Genomic DNA, 27,500 nt, shown 5'->3' with positions numbered 1-27,500 from the left:
AAAGAGTGTATAAACCACTAATGCAATTCCAAGTGACACTGGCTCTGATTTCTGGCTCTACTCATGAACGCCCATCTGGAAAGGTCTTGTTTAATGGGGATGAAAAACTATTATTTTGAAAAAGAAAAATGCACAGTCAATTTTATTCACATATTTATAAAAAGATTTATACCAATCAGGCCTTTAACATGTAAAAAGTAAATCTACATTTGCAAAGTTAGATATATGAAAATACAAGGCAGACTGAATTATCAAAAAGAAAACATTTTATTTATATCACTAAATACAATTAGTTTCCCTGATTATAACCCATAATGAGTGTCACCTAAAATACAGGAAGCCTGTCCAGAGGTGTCCAACCCCAGCCTCTCTTTGTGTACATATATACACCGTGCCGCTGACCTCAGAAAAAGCAGAGCTGAGCTTGTTAAGTTATTTTTGTTTCAGAAACTCTTACCATTCAAAGGAAATCAGAGGAAAATTGGGGTAGCAGAGTACTTGTACCATAACTTAAAAAGTTCAATACTTGTAGTGATAAAATAATCTTGCACGCCCCTCTCAGGAATTTTAGGCAAGTGACCCTTCCTCAGATCCCAAGTCTGCAGAAAGATGACGGATCACTGAGTCAACCAGGCTCCGTTCATCTGCCACGTGGTTGGTCGTGGTGCATTTCTGGTGTGTAAGTCAACAGAACAATCATAACCCAGAGGTGAAGCAAAGCCTAAAGAAAGAAAAAACAACCTACGGATTAGCCAATAAATCAACCCTCCCCAAAGGCCCACCGAGCGTACTGAGTGTGTTGAGGGCAGGAGCCGCCTCTCATGTGCCTCTGTGTTCCTGCCGTTCCCGTGTCTGCGACCCTGCAGGCACTCAGCACATGTTGACTGGAGAAACGAGGAAGAAATGTAGTCAGGTGAGCTAATAAGTACAATAAAATATGAAAAAGAGCAACGATATCAGCTACAGCACTTTCAGCTGAGAGGAGCAAAGTCGTGAACACATTCATAACATGCGCATGTACACATAACTAACCGATCAAGGGATTAAAATACAGAGGAGATGGCCTGATTAAAAGTGTTAGATATACATGACGTTGGTTGGAACGGGTCTCTGTTATAAGAGTTATGGTTGACATTTTGAGAGGGGGTTTAGCCATGATCTGGTGAAGAGGAGATGAGAATAATGTGTCAGGTCTCAGAGGCTGACTTAGGGTCCAGCATAGGACCTGCAGTGATAGATTTTCACTAACTCCCTCACGGTGGTGCTGACATGAGGAGGTTCCATCACAAAGCGCCTCGCACGCCAGATGTGCAACATTGCATCTGATGCTCATAGAGGGTGCCTGTGATCCTCATAATCTCCCCACCCAGATGTGGGCATATTCTGAATCCTTTCTGATGTTACTCAGTTTTTTTTCCTTTTGCTCTACTACCCGTCCCTCTCAAATTAAAAGCTTTTTATTTAAAGGAGTAACTCTTCCCTCTAGTGGATCACAGGGAGAAATTTCTAGGTGGGCTTTTATTTCTTCTCAAGAAAACTGCCTGTCTTAATTTAGTTCAACTGCTTTTAGATAACCCCACTCAGAACAGTTAGTAGGCTCACAGAAGATAAGAAATAGCAACCCAAACTATGACAAGCATTTTATTAGAGCTAAGAAATCTAAAAGAATATACATTAACTTTGAGATCCCTTTAGGAAATAAAGCAAAACATATGGAAATAAACTTTACTTCAAGATAAAAATGAAGTTAATTGTTCTGTATTGTATTTTTATAAAAGTGAAGTCAATTGTTTCGTATTGTATTTTTATCATTTGAGAGGCTTAGAAATACACGTAACCATTAAACTGCCCTACAGTTTTATTATAGGAAAAGCCTTTGAGCAATTTATTTTTCAGACATAATGAATGATTGACTTTACTTGCATACTTTAAGAAAAAAAGTTATCAGGGATGAATTCTATACTCTTTCAAAACTGACTGCTAAACATTTAGTCAAAAAGATGAGCGACTGAAAAAAACTAGTTAAAAATCAAATGCAGCACTGTTTCCTCAAACAAGTTTACTTACCATATATATAATCACAAAAACTCGTGCGATGGGGTATCTTCGGAGGAAAATCCCCAGACGGATGCTGTGCAAGGGGTGGGGGTGGAGAGAGAGGAGACAGTTACACTCAACACACGTGTTTCTGTGATAATGTCTCACGTTCTTTGTTTTTAAAACTTTACTCATTTAAACTGTGTGGCCACCATAAGAAAAAGATTAATTTTGTTTTATAGTAGACTGTTAAATGATTACTTGTAATAACCATATAAAATATCACAGTAGTGAGCAAATACTTTTATCGTTATTTGGCAATTGCTACACTTTTAGCACAAGCTACTTCTCTTCATTCTTTTTCCGATATGAATAGTCTAGATCTATTAATTTTTAATAAAACATTAAAAAATTATTTTTAAATTAATTATCTATCTATTTGGCTGTGCTGGATCTCTGTCGCCTTGTGCAGGCTTCCTCTGGTCGTGGCGAGTGGGGGCTAAGCTCTGTGGCACTGCGAGGGCTGCTCATCACAGTGGCTTCTCTGGCTGCGGAGCGCGGGCTGTGAGCACACGGGCTTCAGCAGCTGCACCATACGGGCTCGGCACCTGTGGCGCACAGGCTTAGCGGCTCTGCCGCATGTGGCATCTTTTTGGACCAGGGATCGAACCCTTGCCCTCTGCATTGGTAGATGGATTGCTATGCACTGTGCCACCAGGGAAGTGCTAGATCTATTTTGTTTATTACTTCTCTAGTTACAACTGTAGAAGGCAAACTTGGTCCCTTTAGCAATCATTTTTCTTTTAGGAACCAAAGCCAAGTGTGAACACATGAACAGGAAGAAAGAGTCTAGTTGGAATTAACCTCTATATAGCTAATCTGGGAGCTTTTGCATGGACACATACTTCTAAAAGGTTCAAAATCACAGAAATCCAGGTAAACACTTCAAGTAAGAGTGGGAAGCATTATGACGTTCAGATCTTACTACTCATGCCTTTTGGAACATTTCTTCCCTAAGACAAATACATGTACAAATACACCTTTCTTCCAAGACCTTCTGCTTCTTTCATTATCCTTAGCACGATGCCTTGCATATATATTCTCTAAAAATTAATATGTATGTTGAATTACTCAATAGTTGAAATAGATGTGCTCAATAATTTGGAGATAGTAACTATGGCACCCAAAGCCCATAGCTTCAGGAATTCAAATTAGTAAATCGTCCTCCTTATTTTTAACACCATAGCTCCATTCTGACACAAAAAGGTAAGAAAAGATTGCTCTATTGTGCAACAATTCATTTAAACTATGTTTAATTACAAAAACTAAAAGGCCAGAGAGTTTAGGTTATTTAGACACAAACCTTCTCAAGGTGATATACATACACTGGCAAAACATGTTCTTTATAAGGTGGATGACTGCTGGTATAAAAAGTTTTTCTTATAAATATACATAACATATATATATATAAATTACACTATTTATATAGTATATATTAAAATCAGTACTATTCATTTGTATATATAGCATCTTTTACTCTAATCATATGATAAGGGAGATAGAATGTTCAAATGGATGTATTCACATGACAGAGGCTTTCTCAATGAAATTTAATGAATTTCTAAATAGAGTTTACTATAGAAAGGAGAGAAATGGCCAGGGTTAATCACCTTCAATAAAATAGGCACTGGCAGACTTCTTAAAGAAATTTCATGACACTGAAATATCATGAAAGGAGTAAGGTAATCATCACTTTAATCATCAGCTTGGGAATTCCCCAGTAGCTCAGTGGTTAGGACTCCACGCTTCTACTGCAGGAGGTGTGGGTTCACTGGCATAGGAACTAATCCCACAAGCTAAGTGCCGTAGAAGTAAGTTAAGTAAGTAGGTAAATAAATGAATAATTATATCAGCTCTGCTGGACAGGACTCACTATGAAACCACTGGAAAATGTTATAAAAATACAGTCCATTGCTCATTGATACTGGCACGGCTTACCTAAATTGGTCAATTGAACTAGCAGCTTTGCGGACTTTCCCATACATTCCTGCCAGATTAGTTTCTGTGTCATTAAAAAGAACAGGAACGTTTCGCAGACGTGTGCCTGTTTAAATAAGAAAATAATTAATGTACAGACACTAAATCAGTTTTCTAACAAAATTATAGTTGAACATACATTATATCGGGTTTCCCTGGTGATGCAGATGGCCAAGAATCTGCCTGCAATGCGGGAGACCCGGGTTCAGTCTCTGGTCGGGAAGATCCCTGGAGGAGGAAACGGCAACCCACTCCAGTATTCTTGCCTGGGAAATCCCACGGACAGAGGAGCCTGGTGGGCTACAGTCCATGGGGTCACAAAGAGTCATATATGCCTGAGCGACTAATACTTTCCCTTTCATACATTATATTACATGTGGAAGAAGTTCTTAAGGCCAACTTTTAAGCAATATAACCAAAGATGAAAACATTTTATAAAAGTTAAAATATTTAAACTTCCATACCCACAAAAGTAAAAATTTAAAAACCAAGAAAATTATTTTCCCATGAAATTATAAAAAATTAGAGTTTACCAATGTTGTCAAGAGGTAGCACTAATGGACATTTTCTTCCTGGGCCAGCAAAATTGAGGCTGCTCACTCTTTCTACAAAGCTGGTAACACCCAAATCTGTATCTCCAGCCCAGGCCACCCCCAACTCCAGACTCGTCCAAGTACCCGTTCCATCTCCATGTGGATGTCTGGTGGACACCTCTACCTAGCACGCCCCCAACCATCATCCTGACTTCCTGCCCTTGCTGCCAACCTTCTCCTCCTGCAGTTTTCCCCGTCTATGTACATAAATACTCCATCTTTCCGAACACTTTGACTTCTGTCTCTCAAACTCCACATCTGATCTGCCAGCAATTCTATCTGTTCCCTTCACATAAATCCTGACCCATGCCTACCGTCCCCACTCTGGTCTGAGTCACCAACCTCTCACACGGGTTAACACCATGGTCCCTCCCTGGTCTCCCTGCCTCAGAGCTTCGTTCTCTGCAGTCTGTTCTTGGCACAGCAGCCGGAGACATCTTGTTAAAACAGATAGGCCAGCTCAGCCGCCCCTCTCCAGACCTTCTATGGCTTCCTATTTCATTCAGAGTGAAAGTTCTGCCACAGCCCTCAACAGCCTCCTCCCAAGGTCTGCCCCCTCACTCAGTCTACCCCAGCTGCCCTGCCCCCTGCACCGTGCCAGTTATACTGCTGCCTCAGGGCCTTTGCACCTGCTCTTCTTTCTGCCTGGAATACTTTTCTTGCAGATCTCTTCATAGTCTACCACCTTACTTCCTTTGAGAGTTCAGTAAAATGCCACCTTTTCGATGAGGTCTTCCTTTATCACCCTATTTGAGTTATTAGCCCATCCTTACACCTGGCACCTTGTACATCTTTCCTGTTTAACTTCTGTCTTAGCATGCATCACCATCTCACATAACTTGTTCACTGTATGTCACCTCCCCGGTAGTCCCCCATGACACCAGAATGTAAGATCTACAGGACGGAGATTTCGGCCTCTTTTGCTGACTACTGTATTTCTGCAACAGCACCTGATACTGAGTAGGCACTTCGACTGAAGTTTATACTGAAATCTTCAACATTCTTCTTGATCATGTATTTTGAGAATCTACATACTTCTCTACTTAAATTATAGAGCATGGACATACTCATGTGACTGACTTTAATATTCACAGTTACGGTTTTTAAAGCAACTTTTACTTTAAGAGCCCCGAAAGCCCCGCTCAGGTGAGTTACTTGTCCTCGACAGCCTGTGAAGTGCCCTTGGACCTCCTTCTCCAGGTTCCAAACCAGTGAGGGATATTAATCAGCCCGCTGTCCAGTTCTCTAATGATCATATCCAACAGCATACAGACCAAGCCTCACATCAGGAGAAAAGTGGGTGTTCTGCTGGACAAAGCTTCTTTTTAAACAAAAATATCTTTCTGTCACTCTTCAGATCATGTTCAAATTAGCAAGGTTGGAAATTAAAGCAATGAAATATTCCTTGGGGATTCCCCACCCCCTGCCCCCCACCTTTTTTTTACCTTCTCCACTGTCAACTCCAGCCATGTTAATAGAAGACCCGTTACTACTGCTTCCGGCAGCAGAGTTTATCTGCTGCTCGAGGCGCTCCAGCTGGAAGACCAGAGAGTTCTTCTCTGTGCTGAGACTCTCCAGCATGGTCTGCTTCTGGATGAGAGTCTCAGTCAGCTGATGGAGTCGGTTTTCTAACTCAGACTGACTGCTGTTGCTTAAAGTTTTATTGGTAAGCTGAAAGGCAAGGTGTTCATAAAATTATTATAGCAAACAAAAGGCACAGAACACCACAGAGACCACATTACTACATTCCTGCAGGGAATCTGTGGCACTCAGTGATTTCTCAAAACTCCACAATTTTTTCACCATCTATAGAAGTGATTTTCTAACTTATTCAGGGGGTCAGGAAATCAGTTTGGTGGGTCACAGTCGCCACTTACAAAAACAACAATAGAACAGAGTAATACATAGAGGGCACAGCACGTAGGGTATTGTTTTGTGAAACTTCTGTTTTGGTTTTATATGCGTAAGTGCGTGTGAGTGGGAGGCACATGTTATTTTTTATGTTTTGCATTTTCAGCTGAAAAAAAAAGTCAGTAACTTTAATGAAAGACCTGTTAGTAAGAAGATTTATCACTGGATTTTTTCAGGAAACCACAATTATAATACTGGCAATCAGCAAAACCACCGATGAGGTTAGAAGATATGAAACTCTAGAGTAATTAATCGCTCCTTGGGTAACTGGTTACAATATACTTGTATAAGAAGCAAGCCGAAGAACAGAGCAAATGCAGAGTCAAATGGCATTAAGTGAAAATTCTGTATCAGGTTGAAAATCACATATTATGACTCCAAAAATAGGACTCAGGTGAAGATGTGGGAGGGGGGGTCTTAATGTGTCCTTAAAAAAACAGAGGTTTTACAATGATACCTTTTCCCCAAGTTGTGAATACTGTTTCATACCTGATTCCTGAGTTTTTGAATTTCATCTTCTCGATCTTTAATCCTGCTTTGCAACGTGTTCTTTGTTCGATACAGATCTTCTTCTATGTAGCGGAATTCCTACACAGTGAGGCACAAATGAACAAAAGCTAAACCAGTGCTTCCCATGTCATCTCCAGTACCTGGAACAGTGCCCGGCACAAAGCAAGCACTCCATCACTATGTGCTGCCTATATACTGAACAGATTTCAAGAGATACGATGAAAAGCTAACACTTCAGCATGATGTATCCATCTGTATATGATAGACCATCTAAGCACATATTTTTATTAGTCATATGTTTCCTTTTTTCTTGGGTAGATTATGTAGAGACAGAGCTGCTTGATCATATGATAAGTGAATGCCTATCATATTGGAAGGAAACCTGCCAAACTATTTTCTGAATGGTTTTCAAAATACCTGTACCATTTTGCATTCCCACAGGACGATGAGAGAGTTCCAGTTCTCCCACATCCTTTCCAACATTAGGTACTGCCAGTCTCTGTGAGGGTGGCTATTATGGGGGCGTGTAGCGCAATCACACTGTGGTTTCAATCTGCATTTCCCTGATGATTTTGAGCAGCTTTTCATGGGCTTATTTTTATTAGGCAGTATCCTGCAACTGTTTTGTTTCATCATTGATGAAACAACGAGAGAGGGGGAAAAAAAGAAATACCTCCAAATTCACTAACAACTTCACCAAACTAGTCTGTACAATGGACACAGTCAGTAAGAGTCAAGTCAGAATTAAAGAGTAAAGCGATGATAGGGAAGAAAGAGTAAATCATTAACTAGGCACCTTCAGAAGCATCAGTTAACTGCAGACAACGCAAAGGGAGCTGAATGAAGACGCACACGTGATACGGACTCAACCTGCTCACTGCACAGGTTGAAAAAACTGTGCTAAGTGAGAAGAAGAAATGAGGATGGTATTTAGGTAGGGGAACTGCAATTTATAAGAAGGTTTGCTGGTTTCTTTTAAGCTCTAGGCTAGCACAAAATTTAAGGCTGAAAGTACTTAAATTACTTTAAGGACTATTTGATCCCAAGATTAAGTACTTCCCATCCAGAACATCTGATTACTAAATAAACAGCCTAGAGCTACATTCAGCTCCACTTTCCTCTGCTTAACTGCCTCATCTTAGACAAGGGCACTAGAAGTGGAGTGGTAAAACCATGGGTCATAATAAAATGAAAGTTATCTCACTAACCATCAAGAACATCAAATTCTTGCCTTTTAATATAGACTTAAGTAAATTAAAATGCAATTTCTGAAAGGACAGCTAATCCTGTAACTAAATTATCTAAGACGGTCTATGATGTACCCTACAGATTGTTCCTCAGTGAATTTTTCTCTTACTACTCAGGAAACAATCACTTTCATAATAAAAACAAACACATCTTTAAGAATAGAACCAGTTTCAGAAATGATAAATCCTAATGAAAAAATATTTAAAAAGAATATAAATAGGCAAAGCTAGAAATGTTATAAGTGATGCACTGAGAAATACACAAACAGCTTTCTCTTTTGCAAAATGAAAAGCACAGTGATTTCATTGTGAAGATGAAATAAGATAACGTATACTAAGTACCTATAATAATGATGTTACTCAGTAAATTATAAATGTTATGAATATTAAATATAGATTCTTATTGTGAAAATGTGCCTATAAACATGTTTAACTCTGCTAATACTGAAACTATCATATAAGTACATTAAAGTAATATAATTTGGCTTGGAGAGCAGACAACTGCTAATTGAATAATGAAATATAATTTTAAGCATGATTTGTAAAAACAGCCTCTGACAAGCATTTTTTTCTCAAACAGAAAGAGCAGTCTATAATGGCACTAATGTCATATTTCTATTTCTAGTAAATAAAATTTACTATTGCTTCTAGAAAGTAAAATGTGGTAAAATATGAAAATCAACTGATGTCATTAAGTGTCCTAACATACACACTCTGACAAGAAGATACAATAAAATATAGACAGCAGTAGAAAGAATTTTGGACTCTGGGACAAGAATCCTGGATTCTATTCTATAATTAGCTGTATATTAGGCAAGTCTCAAAGTCATTCTATGTCTCGAAATTTCATCTGTTAAAACAAACCAACAATGAGGAGGGTGGGGTAGTAATAAGGTCGGAGGGACCTCTGAGCTCAAGCGCTAAGCATTTCAGTAAGCTGCTTTACTAGAAATCACCTCATATGAATGCTGGTGAACAGCCTTCCTTGGGAATCCTCAATCAAAAATCCGTACCTGCTTCTGTCGGTCCAATTCTGCCTCTAGCTCTTGTTTAGCTGCTCTCTGCCCGGCTATTTGGTCTTGCAGATCCTGTAATTGTTCTCTTGCTGATTCTGCTTCACTCACCTGCTGAGCCTCAATATCCTAAAAAGATGAACCTTACATGTGAAAGCAATAATGAACTGTTCAGCTCAGTATTTACTGAGTGGTCATTATGTGCTGTGAACGGGGCTCCGCAGGCGCTGGAGGGATAAAGATGAACGAGACAGACACAGCCTAGAAGGAGCACATAAACTGACCCTTCATTATGTAACACGGCAAACGGTGAGAGAAATGAACAGGATGCTGCGGCAGAAACCATTCGGTTTAATGGGCATGAGCAGACTGCAGCTCACTGGGAGATTTCGCTCTCTGTTCAAAAGCTAACAATTTCAAGAGAAACAGAAATATAACATCAAGAAGGACTTCACTGCCTTAGTCCCCTAAAACTGTAGATTATAATTAGTTTTTGTACATGTGTGGGTATCAGAAATCAACAGACAGTAAAAATATAACTTTTTTCTCATATCACCTAAATCAGACGAATTCTCAAGAGGTGGGCAGTGTGGTTAAGGGTACAGACTCTGGCATGAGACAGACCAGGGTTCTAATCCTGGCTCTGCCACCTTACGAGTCACAGCAAGTTACTCTCCTTCTCCACACCTAGATTTCTTCAGACTGTAGAATGAGAATCCATCCTCTCCTTCAAGGGGTTAAAAGAGGGAAGAAATGAAAGGATCTATGTCGAGTGCTTAGTGCAGTGCCTGGCACATTAAGCGCCCAGCAAATGACAGCTACTACAATTACTACCAATGCTTCCATTTGCCAGACCTAATACTGTGGCCCTTATTATCAGCTTCATAAACTTCTTGAGAAAGGGTAGAGATGTGTCAATGTCATCAGTGATGCTGGGGTAGGGATGACATATTAAAACAAATCATGTTTTCCATCTCACCAAAAAGACATGGAATATATGAAAAATATATATGAAAATATCAGAAAGTTTAGCGTTTATTCAATTTCAAATTCACGGGACTGAAGTCTTTGGAATTCAAAATTATTTATAGAAAAAAAATCCTAAAATTTAAAGGATAATAAGAAAAAAACTCTGAAATAACAGCAGCTACTATTTACTGAGCCTGTTATGTGTTAGGAACAATGCAAGGCCCTTTACACGTAGGTTCCCTATAGAACCTTGCTCTCAACTTACAGAGGTGAAAACTACGGCTCAGTGAGAGGTGGTGATACTGCAAGGTAACAGATCTATTAAGTGCCAAAGCCGGAATACAGGATCTGCATCTAGATTGGACAGTCAAGCTTATACCCTAGACAAGCCAGCCCATTCTTACCACTTCCGCACTTTTCACTGTTGTTCATGTACATCTTAAAAAATCAATAATTTCCTAAGTTGATGCATGGATAAACATTCTTGGCAGATAGTTTTTTTCTTTTTTTTTAAAAACAGAAGGCTCATTATCCCACACTTTATCTTTCTCATCCTCAGAGGCCCCTCCTATGTCAAAGACCCCTTGTTTAAGATAAATAAGTGGCCCAATTTTACCTTTAAATATATTAATTACACAAAACAATAAATTATAAGAAAATGCATGAAACTATAAAAGATCATCCCTAAGCCCATTCCAATATTAGAAAGCATCCTTGTTTTAGAAGTAAACCCAAATCTATTTGTTTTTAACCACTAGGATGTTAGATCCATAAAATAAACATTCTGTCTGGGTCCCTGTGTAACTCTAAGCCTAGAAGATGCATGGCACATGGCAAATACTTGGTATTTGTTGAACGAATGAGTCAGGTTACCTTTGTTTCTTATTCCTATAACTGTAAATCGATCAATGGCCAAGAAGCCTGCTGCTTTAGATCCACTTCTATCTGGTAACTAATATCCCCGCAGTTTCACACATTACTAATACCCTTCCCCCCAAATACAGACACCTCTCAAACTACTAATACCGGGGGTAAACGGCTATCTGTGAAGCTGCATCGTTGACGACTCTTACCTGTAACTCGGATCTCAGCTGATGTATCTGACCCATCAGCTTCTGTATTTCCTCCCTCTGCGTCTCCTTCTCGTGCCGAAGTTCCTCTAGTTCGACGCTGTTAGCTGTACTGCTATCTAGGCCTTCAAAACCAGATCCTTCCTTTAAGCTGTTAATCAGTTTTTCTTTAGACTGTCATAAAAAAAAAAAAAAAGAATAAGCAAGGCAGAGATTAGCTTGTACACTGAATATCATCTACCACACATCAATTAAACCACAATGGGAATATTTAAATTATATTCTCCATCAAAGAAAGTCCACAGAATGTTAAATCCATAGGGGTAAAAATGAAACAGAGCCCTGCTGTATAGTGTTCTTGGACTGTAGTCCCCAGGACCATGTCACTGTTGAAAACTTATTAACAAGAGTATTCTCAAACTTTCTCTTCATTCTTTTTTATGCTTTTTTCCCTCCCATCATATTCCACTCAACGAATATTCATGGAGCACCTACAGTGGGTTTGGCACTATGTTAAGTGTCCTGTGTAATAAAAACAGTGTCTCTCATTCCAGATAGCACCCCCTGCCTTAACAGTAAAAGAAAAGTGGCAAATATCCAACAGAAGGCAGTAAACACAAGCTGAGAGAAGGCTGGATGGAGGAAGATTACTTGCAGAGTTCTGACCAGGAAAAACCACTTCTGGGGAAGAGTAGGCTTTACTCAAAAGATAGTTCTTGTACTGGTCCTGGAAAAAGGCTAAGATATTAAAAGGTGTACAGAAAACAGAGGACAAAGCATAAAAATCGAACAGCATGAGAGCCTGAATGTATTCTGAGTTACAGTCAGATAGCATGTTAGGACCAATTTTGGGGGGCCTTCAGATAACAGGCTAAAACCAATTGCCAGAAAGTGGATAAGGAAGTGCTATGACCGGAGAAGCGTTTGAGGAGGGTACATCTGGCGGTGCTTTAACCATAGTTCACAACTATGGTTGATGGGCCAGGTCTGGCCTGTGGCCTTTTCTTGCACAGCCCACTAAGCTAAGAATGGCTTTTACATTTTCATAGGATTGTAAAAAAGTAAAGACAAAGAACATGTGACAGAAACCACATTCAGCCCTCAAAATCTACAATATGTACTATTTCACCCTTTACAGAAAAAGTTTGTTGATGCCTAGCATAAGGATGAGTTGGAAGAAGAGATTCGAGGTGGGAAGACTAGTTGAAAATGTGCTGTAATCCAAGGCCAGTAACAGCAAGGACCATTGGTGTACCTTCACCTTAAATATTACTATTAACTCTCCTCCATCAAAAACAGTTTCTCCTTTTTATGTGGTAGAATTACAGGTGATGTCTGCAAGCTTTTCTGCATTTTTCAAATTTTCTATAATAAACACAATTAGATCTGTATCTCCATACCTCCATGTGGCTAACAAGCAGATCTCATTACTGAGCTTCAGACCTGCATTTCTGATGGCCTTCCTGATACTGTCACCTCAATGTCACATCAGCTTTGCAAACTCACCATAATTTATCATAATCTTCAACCCTAACCTGCTGTCTTTCCTGTTTTCCCTTTGATAGTACAGGGGAACACTCAAACCAGAAACCTGGAATCATCCTAGATGCCATCTTAGATGTCAACTTTCCACTCACCTCTTCATGGCTGCCATAGTTCTTACAGCCAAATCTGATCATGCTGCTCAAATTCTCTAATACCTCACCCCCTACCATGACCTACAATATAAAATAAAAATTCCTCTGCTTGGTATGCAAGGTTTTCCACAATCTGACATTGGCTGTCTTTGAGTCTTCCCTCCTGTCTCTTGATCTCTAATACTTGTTGCTCCAGCAACAGAGAACTAAGTGTAAACCCTTAAATATACTATGTTCCCTTGGGCCCCCTTTACTCTGACATAGGCTGTTCTATCTGAAATGTCTGCCCGATCACAAGTCCTCCTACGTGTCCTTCAAGTTCCTCTTTATACAGATCTTCAGTGATCCCTGACATCTCCAGACAGGTGTTAAGCGCTTCTTCCTTCAAGCTCCCACAGTGCTGCATCAATAATTTCATTATATCAATTGCCTCAGTGTTGTCCCACTAAATTGAATGCTCCCTTAAGAAAGAGGACACATCTTTTGAGCTCAGTATCCTTAACACCTATTATAGTGCAAGTGAATAGTTAGGTGCTCAATGAAGGACCTTTTAGATAAATTAACAAATTACATTGATGTAACACAAATAATTACATAGAAGAGTATGAAGGAGACAGATATGATATTTCATAGAGGCAGAAAAAAAGCTGCTCCTAGCCAATAGCAGGCAGGGGCTAAAGTCAAAATGACACTATGGTTTCAAGCTTCATTTTCTAGGAAGACAGCAATATTATTTACCAAAACAGGAGAATGAGGGGGAAGCTGATTTGGGGTTTGCAATACCATATCCCAAGAAGAGAAGCACAGCAGGCATTTAGAAACCAGGTAGGAAGTTAGGGTTGGAGCCAGGCTGAAGTCACATCAAGTGACAGAACCAAGAGTATCTGACAAAGCAAAGTAAGAAAGAATAACAGCAAAGAAAGAAAGAAAAACAAAAGAGGACAGAAGAAGAGCACCCAAGAGAAACAGCAGTAAAGAGAAGACAGAGCTGAGGCCGTTCAAGTAAAATTACAAGGCAACTTTCAAGAAGGTAGGAGGGTTCACAGGGTCAAAATATTCTACCAAAATCAAAGTGGATGGAAACTAATAAGAGGACAGAAAATATTTAGGTCATTAAAGACTTTTGAGAAGACAATTTCAGAAATGTAGTGGGGACAGAAATTACATGAAGGAGTTAAAATTAATAGTTCTAAAATGGAGGAGACAGAACACTAATCCTGACAAAGTGAAAGTCACTCAGTTGTGTCCGACTCTTTGTGACCCCATGGACTATACAAATACAGTCCATGGAATTCTCCAGGCCAGAATACTGGAATGGGTAGCTATTCCCTTCTCCAGGGGATGTTCCCAACCAAGGGATTGAACCCAGGTCTCCCACATTGCAGGCAGATTCTACACCAGCTGAGCCACCAGGGAAGCCCAAGAATACTGGAGTGGGTAGCCTATCCCTTCTCCAGTGGATCTTCCCGACCCAGGAATCAAACCGGGGTCTCCTGCATTATAGGTGAATTCTTTACCAGCTGAGCCATCAGGGAAGCCCTAATTCTGACAAGTTTGGCATTAAATGAAAGGAGGACAGAGAAATGGATCAAAGTGATCAAAAGGGCCAAAAGCAATGTTTCTTCCACCACAGGTAAGGGTTTCAAGATCTGGTCTTTGTTCTTCCACTAAGTAACCACATGCTCTTGAGCAAGAGGAGCCAGAAGAAGGCAGCAGAGCCAAAGACACAGAGGAAGACACAGGACAGACTTAATGGAGAATGGGCTTAAATGAGGTGGAAGGAACCAACGTAGAGGCAAAAAATTATCCAAGGTGGGTAAAAAATGAAAGGACATGTCTTCCCTCTGATACGAAAGGCAAAGGAAAGAGAAGTTGAAAGCCACATTAGATGACTACAGTCTTGAATTAATTAAAGCGAAGGTGGAAAGTTGGGAGAGGAGATCTGAGAGCGGGAGGAGGCCTAGGCCAGTCACTCTGAAAAATTCAAAAGAGAATCAACAGGGGAGAATAGAACAACTCTTAAAGACAAACACTGATATTATCATGGTGATTAAGGTGACAGGTTAAAGACCTGAACTAGGTAGTGGAAGGATGAATTTTTTTCTTAAAAGGAAAAAAAGTGGTGGAAACAGGAAACATTTCATCTTTTTTATAATATTTCTAAGAACAAGATACTGAAGTAAGCCAACCCAGTCAAAAGGGACGAAGCACCTCACAGATCTACAAAGAGCTTCCGGGAGTCTCTCAGTCAACTGAGACATGCATCTCAGGCTTACCTGGAGTATTCGAGTAGCTTTTTGTTTGTAGTCAGCTAATTCTTGCTTAGAGGAGTCCAAGTTGGACTTCAGCACTTTGACTTGCTGCTGTAGCTCATCCACTCGCTTCTTCTCATCTGAGTGTTTTCTTTCTGCCAGCGTAACTGCTTCTGCCAAATTCTGACGTTCCACTTCCATTTTATTAAGGCGTGTAGCAAACTCACTCTGTGGTAAATTTTTATATCATACTTATTATCATTTTGCTTTGAGAGCGTTTACAACCATCCATTTAGATATCTCATGGGATTTATTAGCTCAGCCCATAAAACAGGGAGGTAAAAAAAAAAAAGTTCTTCATTTGTTAGGAAGTGAGGCACCGGAACTCTAGGGTTGTGGTTCCCAAACATGGCAACGCATCAAAATCAATGAGGAAGTCTGTTAAAAATACAGCCAAAAAAAAAAAATACAGCCAACCAAGGCCTTCCCTGGGCTCAACTGAATTGAAATTTCTAAGACTGGGCTTGGAAATCTGTTTTTTAATCAGTTTCTCAGGTGAATCTGATCACTTGGATACCAGGTCTGATCTGATACTAACTGATTAATGAATAAAGGTCTACAGAAAACTAGAAAGTCTACTAGAAAACAAATGGAAGACACAGCTACACAGCTACATCTTCTCTAATATCATGGCTAACGTTTTTTCCTTTATTTCAAACTATCTACTCAACTATTCAATGTAATTCTTTTTAGCATAAGAAACTTTAAAAGCACACTCTAAAGAATACAAGGTCTGTTCCTTACTAGCCTAAATTTAGTTCTGAGAATTATTTATATTTTATCCTTATTTTCAAAAGCTGTGTGTGTTAATCCCTCAGTCGTGTCCGACTCTTTGTAACCCCATGGACTATAGCCCGCCAGGTTCCTCTGTCCATGGGATTCTCCAGGCAAAAATACTGGAGTGGGTTGCCATTTCCTTCTCCAGGGGATCTTCCCAACACAGGGATCAAACCTTGGTCTCCTGCATTGCAGGCAAATTCTTTACTGTCTGAGTCAGAGCTGAAAAATCACTAAACCAGATGCAAAAATTCACTTAAGAGTATAATTCTAAATAAATATGATATACAATTTTCTCTTACAATAACAGAATCAGATTAACTTGGAATCAGCAAAAGCTTAAATAAAAAGAATAAATGAGATTCCTCAAATTAGCTTTTAATCAAATAATGGTAATGCTTGTTGCACAATCAAATTGAATTAAAAGATGTATGCATCTAATGAATACTAAGTAGTGTTTTACATTTTCAACATATAAAAGTAAATACATTTAGCAAGGATCAAGATAAATATCCAAATACTTAGTTTTTGTCACAGAAACAAAATTTTCTGAAATACACTAAAGAATTTTATTACATGTGCTATGAATGATATGAAGTGATTCCTCCTCATTCAAATAATAAAATAGCCATGGGACTTCTCTGGTGGTCCATCAGCTAAGACTCTACACTCCCAATACAGGGGGCCCAGGTTCGATCCCCAGTCATGGAACTAGATCCCACATGCCACATCTAAAGATCTCACATGTCACAACTAAGACCCAGTGCAGCCAAATAAATAAGTAAATAAAAATAAGTATTAAAAAAGAAAACAGTGCCCCGCTGTCCCCATTCTAACCTGCATCTGTTTGTAGCTCTCCTGCTCTCTCTTCAGAGTGGCATCCGCTTCATGCAGTCTCTCCTGAAGAGTTTGCAGAGCTTGATTCTGCAGGCTACTACCCTCACTGTGATCCTGTATTATTCTAAAGGAAAATATATCACTTGAAATAACTTATTTCCATGTACACAAGCGAAAAGGTAGAATAATTTTTAGAGCATCAGCAAATTAGCACACATAAAAAGATGGTTTTGACTAAAGCATTCTTTGAGAAGTCTTTTTCCCTTTCATTGGACTGTAATCTATATTTTTAGGCATCCAAATACAAGCACATACCACATGTTATTGTATATCAAAAGATTAATGACACTGCTCCTCAAATATTTTTAAATTCAGAATCTGCTAACAGTGCATCTCAAGATTCAAATAATACATCCATTTTTAATCACACACATTTCCAGCATTAACCAAGAGCTACATTTTCCCCTGTTGCAAATTTCCAAAGTGAAAATTTCACAAGATGGTATGACTACCATGTTTATCATTATGTGCACTGATAAATATTCCAGCTCATTTTTTTCATTATTAATAGAATTAGCTACCGTGATTTTTCACTCTGCAAGGCTTCCAGCGCTTCTGTGCGGGTATTCAGCAGCTGGTCAGCCTCCTGGAGTCTCACTTTCAATACAGCCAGCTGGGAATCCTTCGCAGCCACTGCTTCAGTCAGGTCATCGACTTGGGCTCGAAGCTCTCGAGTTATTCGATCAGTCTTTGAATGGTCAACATTCCACTTCTCGACTCTTGCTCTTGCTTTGTTTAATTCTATTAAAAAAAAAAAAAAAAAGAAACGAAACGAAACGAAAAGAAAGAAGGAAATGTCTCCATATAAGCAAATATGTCTTTCTCACAGCACACACAGACTCTCCTTTAAATCCCTTTAGTACCTATTGCCAAAATTAGGAGCTTACAAATATATTTGAATTTTTTGCTCCAAGAGGGATCTCCATTTTTCAAGGCCAATACTCATACCTTATATTACAGCTGGTTGGAAAGGGGCATGAAGTTAGCTGATTTTCTGGAAACTTTTTTTTTGTAAAGCATTTGGAAGCCAAAACAGTAGACAGTAGAGAACTCACAAGACTATAACAGTCGGTGGATTTGGGGAGTTCTGCTACAGATGTGAAAGAATGCAAATCCAAATCAAGGGTGGACAATGTATGCCCCAGTAGGATCAAAAGAAACAAAAAATCCGGAGATAAACACTGGAGAGGAATCTGTTTCTTTCCATTACTGTGGCAAAAAAAAAAAAAAAAATGTGCTTTGAACCTAGAAAATTGGTGGGGCAGAAAGAGCAATGCAATATAGATCTCCATACCCTATACACCATCTGTAATTGTAAGCCTGACAGCAAAAAATCACTTTGTTTTAAATACAGAAGCAAACTGTACAGGGTCTCTGGGAAATATTTCTACGCCTAAATTAGTCTGGGAAAGAGTGAAGCTTCTGAAGTCAGTTTAACAAGTCTTAATACATCTTCCTATTCACGGTTTCTAAAGGATGACCAAACAAACCAGTGGTCTGTTTCAGGTGGATAACAAGTAGCATTTCCAAATCTGGGCTGCTATTTCCATGAAAATACTATTCTACAAGTCTCATCCAGAATATTTCTAACAGTTTAAATACAACCAAGTTTTTAGTATATTTTTTGAAATGCTACATTCCTAACCCTGTATAATTTAGATAAGGCTCTACCTTCTTGAGTTTCCTTGGACCTTTGAAGTAATGAGGCCATTTCTTGATTTAAATTCTGAACTTCATTCCTCAACAACTGGTTCTCCAGGCGAAGGTTAGACAGTTCATGTGATTTGCCATCATCATTAGGCACTGGGTTGGGATCAGTACAGGCAGCATTTGATAATACATTTTCCTTTGAAGAATCTTCGTGGGCTTCATGGCCAGAATCTGAATCATGAGAGGCTGCTGCAAGAAAGCAAATACATCTTTGTAACATTGGAACACTCCTTACATATGCATTCCTAGCTTACTGTGGTAGAACATCTTCTGGTTCAAGTTAACTGCTACACTAAAACACCATAAAAAATCAACTTAAATTATTAAAGAGACTTCCCTCGGACGAAATTCCATTCTCACACATAGAGTCTCTAGATTTCTAAGGACCCTCAAAGTCTGGATACAATGAATGGTGATAAAGAACAGACAGAAGAATATAGTTCTGGGAAAGGGAAAAGCAGAGATCATTTATGTACTGGGGTTTAGGTAAAAATGGTTTTGGTCTCCTTTTTGTCTATGAATCATTTTTGGAAACAAGAATGAAGTTTCAACACTGAAAAATAATGGAAAGGCATAAAAGAAGAGCTGTGGGTTACAAGGCAGTGAGCTATAACAGGTCAGGACAATCTATTATACACCAAACTGGAATCTATATCGCCTTACCCAAAGATATACTCGTTAATTCAGATACTCAATGCTTTGGATTTATCTTGTTTCTAATTTGTTACTAAATATGATGCAAATACAATTTTCACGTGCTCCCCCAAAATTAAGTATGTACTAAAAAATGAACCATATCTAAATGAAAAATTTTCTCAACATCTTTAGTGATCAAGGACATGCAAATTAAAACCACAACAAGAACCTGCTAGATGGCTAAAATTAAAAAGACAATACAAAATGGTGGTGAAGATATGGACCAACTGGAACTCACAGACTGACTGTTGGGGAAAATGGGAAAAGTTCTCACAGCTTCTTATTAAATTAAACATGTACCTACCACCTGAACCAGTAATTCCACTCCTGAGTATTTATTGAAGAGAAATGAAAGCATTTTCCCACAAAGAGAAGTAAAAAAATGTTCACAGCCACCTTTATTAACAAAAACCAAAAACTAGAAACTACCACAATGTCCAAAAAAGAGTGGATAAATTGTGGTATATGCATACTACAGTAAAATACCACAAAATAAAAAAAATATTAATATATTCAATAACATAAGTGAATCTCACTAATATGTTCAATAAAAGAAGTCAGGTAAGAAAGTATTCACACTGTATGATCTCACTTTTTGCTAGCAAACATATGAAATTTCAGAACAGGTAAAACTAATCTAAGGTGAAAGAAATGGTAACAGTGGGTACTTGCAGGATGGGTGGGGAGATTAACTAGAAAAGGACATGAGGCACTCTCTGCAGCAAAGGAAATGTTCTTTATCACATATAGGGTATAGCCGTTTGTATTAATACAACTAAGATTTGCACATTCCAGTATATGTAAAAATGATGAGACAAAGGAAACTTGAATACTGACTAGATATTAGATGATACCAAGGAATTATTGGGGCTTCCCTGGTAGCTAAGATGATAAAGAATCCACCTGTAATGCAGGAGACCTGGGTTCTATCCCTGGGTCAGGAAGATCCCCTGGAGAAGAGAATGGCTACCCACTCCAGTATTCTTGCCTGGAGTATTCCATGGACAGAGGAGCCTGGTGGGCTACAGTTCATGGGGTTGCAAAGAATCAGACACTACTGAGCAACTAACACACATACAAGGAATTATTACATTTTTATGGTGATAATGGTGTGAATGTTTTTATATTGAGTTAATAAAATATTTATAGAAGAAATGATATGAGATCTGTGATTTACTTCAAAATAATTCTGTGGTGGGTAGAGGTAAAGAAAGAGATTGAAAATGAGAGGGTATAAATTAAACCAGAATGGTTACAGGCTATTGATTATCATCGCTGGATAAATGGTTGTATGGGGGTGGAGGGAAATGACCAATCTTTACTTTGATAAATTTGAAATCTCCAAAATAAAGATATTTTTAATGAATAAAAAATGAGAGAGTTTTAAAAATTACTTTCAATTTTATAAGATTTTAAAAGGAAATAAAGTATATATCCAAGCCTATAAGATATTATCTAAAGTAGTATTTAGAAGGACATTTATAGCCTTAAATATTTACATTAAAAATGAAACAAAGGAATTAATAAGTTATGCACCCATCATAACAATTAAACAGCAAAATAAACCTAAAAAAGCAGAAATTAATAATAAAGACCAGAAATTAACAAAATAGAAAAGAAACATACTAGAGAGGCTTGACGTGATCAAAAACAATTTCCTGAGAGAAACACTATAAACTACATTGTCAATAAATTTTTAAATGTACATGATGCTGAAACCCATCAAACTGCACACTTTAAAAATGTGTTATTTATTGTATATCAGTTATACTTCATTAGCACTGTTTAAAAAAATAAGCATTTAGCACAGTGCCAGATATTGGTATTCTTCAGGTAGTATTTATGATCAAGCTTTGATTTCTGCAAGGTTACTATAAATGATTAGTGTCTGTGTTAAAATTTTAGCTGTGACCACATTATTTTCCTAAAATTAAATAAACATAATCCTCCACAAAGTATATGAAATAGACAAATTCTTAGGGGAAAATAATGTAACTTACCAAAAACAGATTTAAAAAGAAATGGAAAATCACTTGAATCAATAATTGAATCTTTCACTAAGAACACCCCAGACCCTAATGGTTTCACTAGTGAGTTTCAGCAAACATTTGCTTTAAGTTAAGTTTGGTTTTAGGTTTAAATAAAATAAATCAACTGATTTGTATACCATGTATCAGTATTAAGGAAAAAGATCCTGATATCTCAATACTTATAGGAAAACTGCTAAAATTCAACATAAAAACTCAAACTAGAAATACAGAGAGACATCCTTAACCTGATAAAAAGTACCTAAGAAAAACCTAACACAAACTGAAACAGTCAAAGCATTCTTTTTAAGACAAGGAACAAGACACACAATTGGTTTTCAAGTACTCATCAATGTAACAAGGCAAGAAAAAGATTTTTTAAAAAGATAAAACGGTTAAGCAGAAAACAGTCATTATCCACAGATGATATTATTGTGTTGCTGAAAATTTAAATGAATGTACAGAAAAATATGAAGCCTAAGAGGTGTCTAGGTTGTTGTGTATGTGTGCATGCATGTGTGCATATTTACATAAACCGATATATAGCAACCAACAGAAAGTAAAAAATTTTAAAGCATACTATTTATAAGAGTTTCAAAAAAATATAAACTACTCAGGAATAAAACTAACAAAAAGTATGCAAGACCTTTATGGAAGAAACAAAACCTTAATCAAAGACATCTAAAAAATAATTATACCATGTTAGTAAGTTAGAAGATTCTACATTGTAAAAATGCTGATTCTTACCAAACTATCTACATAGAAGCAATGGACTCTCAATAAAAAGACCACAGAATTTCTGTGGCACTTGGCAAGTTGTAAGACGCATATGGAAGTACCGAAGTCCCAAGAATAGCCTATATCAAGAACTTCTATTCACCGAGACATAGAAAGAGGAAAAACATACGATAAAACTGGAGGAGAAGAAAGAACTGTCGTATACCTTCATATATAAAGAGTATCTATGAAGCAATAAGAAAAAAGACAATGCTTCAATACTCTGACAGTATCTCAACTGCTGCATTTACTACACTACATGTAGATTATCTGTGTACATGTGTCTCATCTAATAAACTATAACCCATTCAATTCTGTATCCTGGCCCACTGGAGTCTCAATAAGCATTTGTAAAATTAATCAAAAAATAGTTGAGAAGAAATTTAGGACTGCTTGTACTTAAACCAACTGCCAGTGCATGTGTCTGTCTTGAAAGCCCAAAACCCATCTCTTTACCACTTTTTTGTCTTGAAATACAAGAAAATTTTGTTCACTAAGAGCCAAGACTGTGTGGTGGTGGTTTAGGCACAAAGTTGTATCCAACTCTTGCGACCCCATGGACTGCAGACTGCCAGGCTCCTCGGTCCATGGGATTCTCCAGGCAAGAATACTGGAGTGGGTTGCCATTTCCTTCTCCAAGAGATCTTCCCGACCCAGGAATCAAACCCAGATTTCCTGCATTGCAGGCAGGTTCTTTACCAACTGAGCTACAAGGGAAGCCCAAGACTGTGTAAGAGGCTTTAACATTTAAGAACACAAGAAGCTACCATGAATTATCAGCTCCATAAAGAATCCCTACAAGAATTTATCACGTTCATTGTTGTTTTAAAATGTCTTCTAGGTATACAAATTAGCCAAATCATCATGTAAATATCATTTTTGCAAGTGAGAAGGTGTACATTTTGAGGTAATTTCATAGCAGATGAAACAACTGAAAACCAGAATTCTAAGTTTTTAGTTGACTACTAGGTTAATGCCTTCAACTCTCCAACTTGGATCAAAGTTCTGTTTCTTATGCTTTACTTTCAGGGAAGGCAGGGGGAAAAACACACCAAAACCCTCATAATCCAGAATGTAAATGAAGTACAGCCTCCTGTCATTTTTATAACACAAATGACAAAGAGAAATGAATTGGAGACATTTCCAAATCCAAAATTAAGTTTTCTTCCAGATTTCAAAATTTTCTGGGTCAAGTTACCCACAGACAACATTCAGAAGTCCCTACTATAACCGTACATTGACTAACAGTGTTCCATGCTGTCTCCCGTGTTCATGCCACACATTTCAGAGAGCCTGCCCTTCTACCAACAGGGGGGTAACAAGTGTCTCCCCTGTCATCCTCCCAGATGATGACAAATGCCACCAGAACATCTTAGGCTATAATAACACATCCAGTTTGGTTAACTCTAAAACAAACAGAGGCCTAATTAACTACCGTGGCTTTGGCTCCCAGAAGGATTTTCTTCAACAGTTTTGACGGTGGGTACACTGGTGTTCACAGAACTGACGCTGGTTGTCCGAGAACTCTGCAAGACAGGGGTTTTGGCCCTTTCTTTTTTGATCTCCACTTTCCCGGTAGGCTCCTTCTGGGAACTATTAAGAAAATCGAACAGCAGCTCATCATCAGGTTCTGACTTTTTCCTTCGAACAAATTGGGATGAAGGCCTAGGAGCAGATGCATTTTCAACAGGATGGGAGGTCTCACCCAAAGTCCTAGATCCTACTTTTACATTTGCAGTCCCAGCTAAGATGGTGGCTTTTTGATTTCTAATGTTATCAGCTGCTGAGGAAATGTAAGTAGTTTTAGATCCCGTCTGGTAAGTCAAGTCCGTATTTTGCTGGTGAAGTTCAGAATAGTCAGTATTTTTGCTATAAATGATGTTGCTGGTGTTCTCTTTTCTACTGAGAGCTGTTGCAGCCCCTTGATCAACTCTGTTCAAAAGATCTTCTGCCTTTCCAGCTAGATCAGCAAACCAGGACATGATGGGAGCAGAATAATCCTGTTGGTGAACCTGTAAAAAGGACGTAAAAGGATCAGTGCGGCTGAGCATCTGAGCACAGTGGTTAAGACCAGCCTCTGGAGTCAAGAACGTCCTGGGTTGGAAAGCCTAACCTGCTTCTTACTACGTAACTTTGAGCAAACTATTTAACTGAAACACTTCACCTAGAAAATGAGGGAGATAAGTGTACTTATACTATTGGCTGGTTTTCAGATGAAACAATACACTAAAAAACATTTTGAAAATGCCGAGCGCATAGTAGGCACTCATTTTAGTAGTTGTTGTTACCATAATTACAACTACCACTACTACCATCATTCCTATTTCAACAATGTGTAAATCTTAATGTAAAAAAGCCACTGAATGTCAAATAATATGGCAAAATTCCAGGACAACGAAATAAAAATAATTTTCTGAAGTTTGTTGTAAAGTGCTAAAACTTGAAGAAACTTCTGATTAATACAAAAGCTACTTCAATGTTAAATTACAACACTATCATGGATAATTTAAGTGTGCATATACACATTTAAAACACACCTCCAATAACTTGGATTTTCTGTACCTACCATATGCACATTAGGCTAAGTTCCAAATAAAACAAGATGATTGCATAGCCATTCATTTTGATATATATACTTGGGTACTTATCCAGTGCCGCAATCAATCAAAATAATGAAATAACTAGTTTCCATGACATAGGAGAGTAGTATATAACAAAAGTCAACAACCACCTCCTGAATGTGCACACTGTTTCTTTCGCCTGAGGTGCTGGCATTCTTTCACAATTAACTCTTTCGTTCTTGGTCTTCACCCAAATGTCACCTGCTTCAAAACCAGCTCTTTCTTCCCATCTAAATTAGGTTCTATCATTGTCTGTACACACACCATTCTCTTCCCTAACAGCCCTTCATGTTTTATATGTATTTCCCCCTCTACCTCTCCCTCTTGGGGAAGGAGAAGAAGACAGTGGGTAGATAAAGGCCATGTCTTTTGCTCACCAGTGAATTCTCGGCATACCGTAGGCACCATAAATACTGCTGAATAGAATTAATTTTTGTTAGATGCCCTGCAAACATTATCTTTAGCACACATAACTTTCATAACCACATTCTGTGTTAAGTAGCAATATCCTCCCCCCCCCCCTTTTTTCCCCCACAAAAAAAAAGGGGGGGGAGGGAGCGGAAGATAAAGATTCCAGAGTTTAGACAGCAGCTCAGACAGGCCAATCTAAGTCAGCCAAACCCACTTTTAACCCCTGCCTTCTCAATCTAGCCTCCCAGCACCTGAATAACCTCAAGAAGAAACTCACCCCCTAAACCTGTTCCTTACAAAACGGGATGATTATATGCCCATGTATTTCACAGAGTTTATGTAAATCAAATGAAAATGGAAGGGACATGCTCCCGAACATATAAAACTCCCTATAAAGTATATATTATTCCCAAGTAAACACTGGTGGTAACTAGGGGGCAAATAATCTCTCCTAATAAGGCGATCAAAACATACTTAATAAGTTCTTACATCTTGCCTCCCATTTTAAAGTTTTAAAGGACTCTTAAACAAAAGCCTGTGCCTTAGGACTGAGTACCCAATTAAATGTTAAGACGGGCCCTGGGCAGTTCCTCCATGGACAAGAGAAAAACTCTAGGAGACTTCCGAGGTGGAATTCTGAAGTCATTCTGCCCAGAAAATAAAATGGCCCACACCGAGGTGAAGAAACAGGGCGAGAGGGCGTGGAACGGGGACCGGTCGGCCGACGGCGGGGTCAGGGCCTGCTCGCCCGCCAGGTGTCAACACAGAGGAAGGGAGGCTGGGGGTCAGCTGGTCGGTCCCCTTGAGTCTGTTGTCGGAACCCCCAACTTTGCTTCCCACCCACTTCGTTGAGCCTCCGGAGGGGGAAGATAGGCCAAACCAGGCTGAGGTCGCGGAGGCAGGAAAGGGAGGGGCACCAAGCAACGTCCGCGGAGATCCAGGGGGGCTCCCCTTCCCTCTTCTCGAACCCCTAGCTGGACGGAGAGACCAGGGTCTCAGTCAAGGGGCTGCCGCCCCCGCCTCTAAGGCCGTTAACGCCCCAAAGGAACCCATCGGGCCGTAGGGCCCCCGCGGCCGCCTCACCTGAGGGCTCTGCAGCGGCTGCACCGCAGCCTGATCACCCTCCCGGGCCGCCCCTCCTCAGCAGCGGGCCGGGAGAGGGCTCAGGTTGAGTAGACCCGGTCCCCGACCTGCCACGGCCCAGCTACTCTTCCGGGAGACGTGGAAGAGCAGCGAGGACCCCAAAACAGAGTGCCTTCCGAGCTGCCTGAGCGGCCAGGAACCTAGAGCAGCCACCTGGAGGCGACTCAGGCGGCAGCGCCGCCGTCTGCAGGGTCCTCGCGCCTGGCCACGCCCTTTCTCCGCCTGTGGCGAGAAAGGAAAGGGGCAGGGCCTGCGTGCGTGTGACGTTGCTAGCCTCCCTGGGAACACGGCCCGCACGCGGCCGACACAACATTGGAGGCCACGCCCATAAGGGGGCGGTCCCTTCTGCGGGCCTCTTTGATGGCAGGGGCGGTCCTCCTCCGCCTGGAAGGAGTTAAGAGGACTGAGACGCCGGTGTCTGCTGCCGTTTACTTTTACCGGTTCTTCCTCAGTCCGCCTAGATTTACGAAAGACAGTGTTGAGACCTGCGGCAGGAGGTGGGAGTAAAGAAAATATCTCTGTTTTTAGGCAGCTTACTTTCTAGTGGCAGAGACTTATTAGGTAAACCAGCCGATGGGTAAGACAGTTTCAGAGCTTTATCAGAGCTGTAAAGACAGGATGATAAGTGACTGGAGGTGGGAGAAGCACTTTCAATGATGTGGTCCCGGACGGTCTTTCTCTGAGGAGGAAACATTTGAGCTGAGACCCAAAAGATAGAAATGGCCAGTAAAGGACTTTTTATACAGGTGTATTGTAGTTATCTTATGCAAGCTGTTCACTGAATATTTGAATTAAGTCTAAAATCCACATTTAGTATTTCAACAAATATTCAACACTTACTTTGTACATAAAGAAAGTGAAAGTGAAGTCGCTCAGTTGTGTCCGACTCTTTGCCACCCCGTGGAGTGTAGCCTATCCGGCTCCTCCGTCTATGGGATTTTCCAGGCAAGAATACTGGAGTGGGTTGCCATTTCCTTCTCCAGGGGATCTTCCCGACCCAGGGATCGAACGTTGGTCTCCCGCATTGTAAGCAGACGTTTTACCGTCTGAACCACCAGGGAAGTCACTTTGTACATGAAGTGAAGTGAATTCGCTCAGTCGTGTC

The 27,500-nt window shown here is 39.5% G+C and overlaps 1 protein-coding gene across 2 annotated transcripts; it reads right to left on the bottom strand.

Annotated features, from left to right (window-relative positions):
• Positions 1 to 248: 248 nt before the first annotated feature.
• Positions 249 to 26,587, bottom strand: GOLGA5 (golgin A5). Of its 2 annotated transcripts, none has more exons than XM_043922010.1 (13): positions 26,336 to 26,587; positions 23,656 to 24,232; positions 18,682 to 18,909; positions 17,532 to 17,751; positions 16,951 to 17,074; positions 15,301 to 15,504; positions 11,391 to 11,561; positions 9,349 to 9,477; positions 7,068 to 7,166; positions 6,113 to 6,338; positions 4,036 to 4,141; positions 2,068 to 2,131; positions 249 to 721 (listed from the first exon to the last, which is right to left on the bottom strand). In XM_043922010.1, the coding sequence occupies exons 2-13, from the start codon at positions 24,200 to 24,202 to the stop codon at positions 641 to 643; spliced, it is 2,199 nt and encodes a 732-aa protein (XP_043777945.1). In that variant the 5' UTR covers positions 24,203 to 24,232; positions 26,336 to 26,587; the 3' UTR covers positions 249 to 640. The 2 variants fall into 2 exon arrangements, with proteins under 2 accessions (XP_043777945.1, XP_043777946.1); XM_043922011.1 differs by having other exon boundaries at positions 18,682 to 18,906; positions 26,336 to 26,585.
• Between the last annotated feature and the right edge of the window lie 913 nt (positions 26,588 to 27,500).

The sequence above is a fragment of the Cervus elaphus genome, chromosome 13 (assembly GCF_910594005.1).
Source record: "Cervus elaphus chromosome 13, mCerEla1.1, whole genome shotgun sequence".
Taxonomy (NCBI): domain Eukaryota; kingdom Metazoa; phylum Chordata; class Mammalia; order Artiodactyla; family Cervidae; genus Cervus; species Cervus elaphus.
Note: the sequence above shows the minus strand (reverse complement) of the source record. Positions and strands in the feature narration are given on the sequence as shown.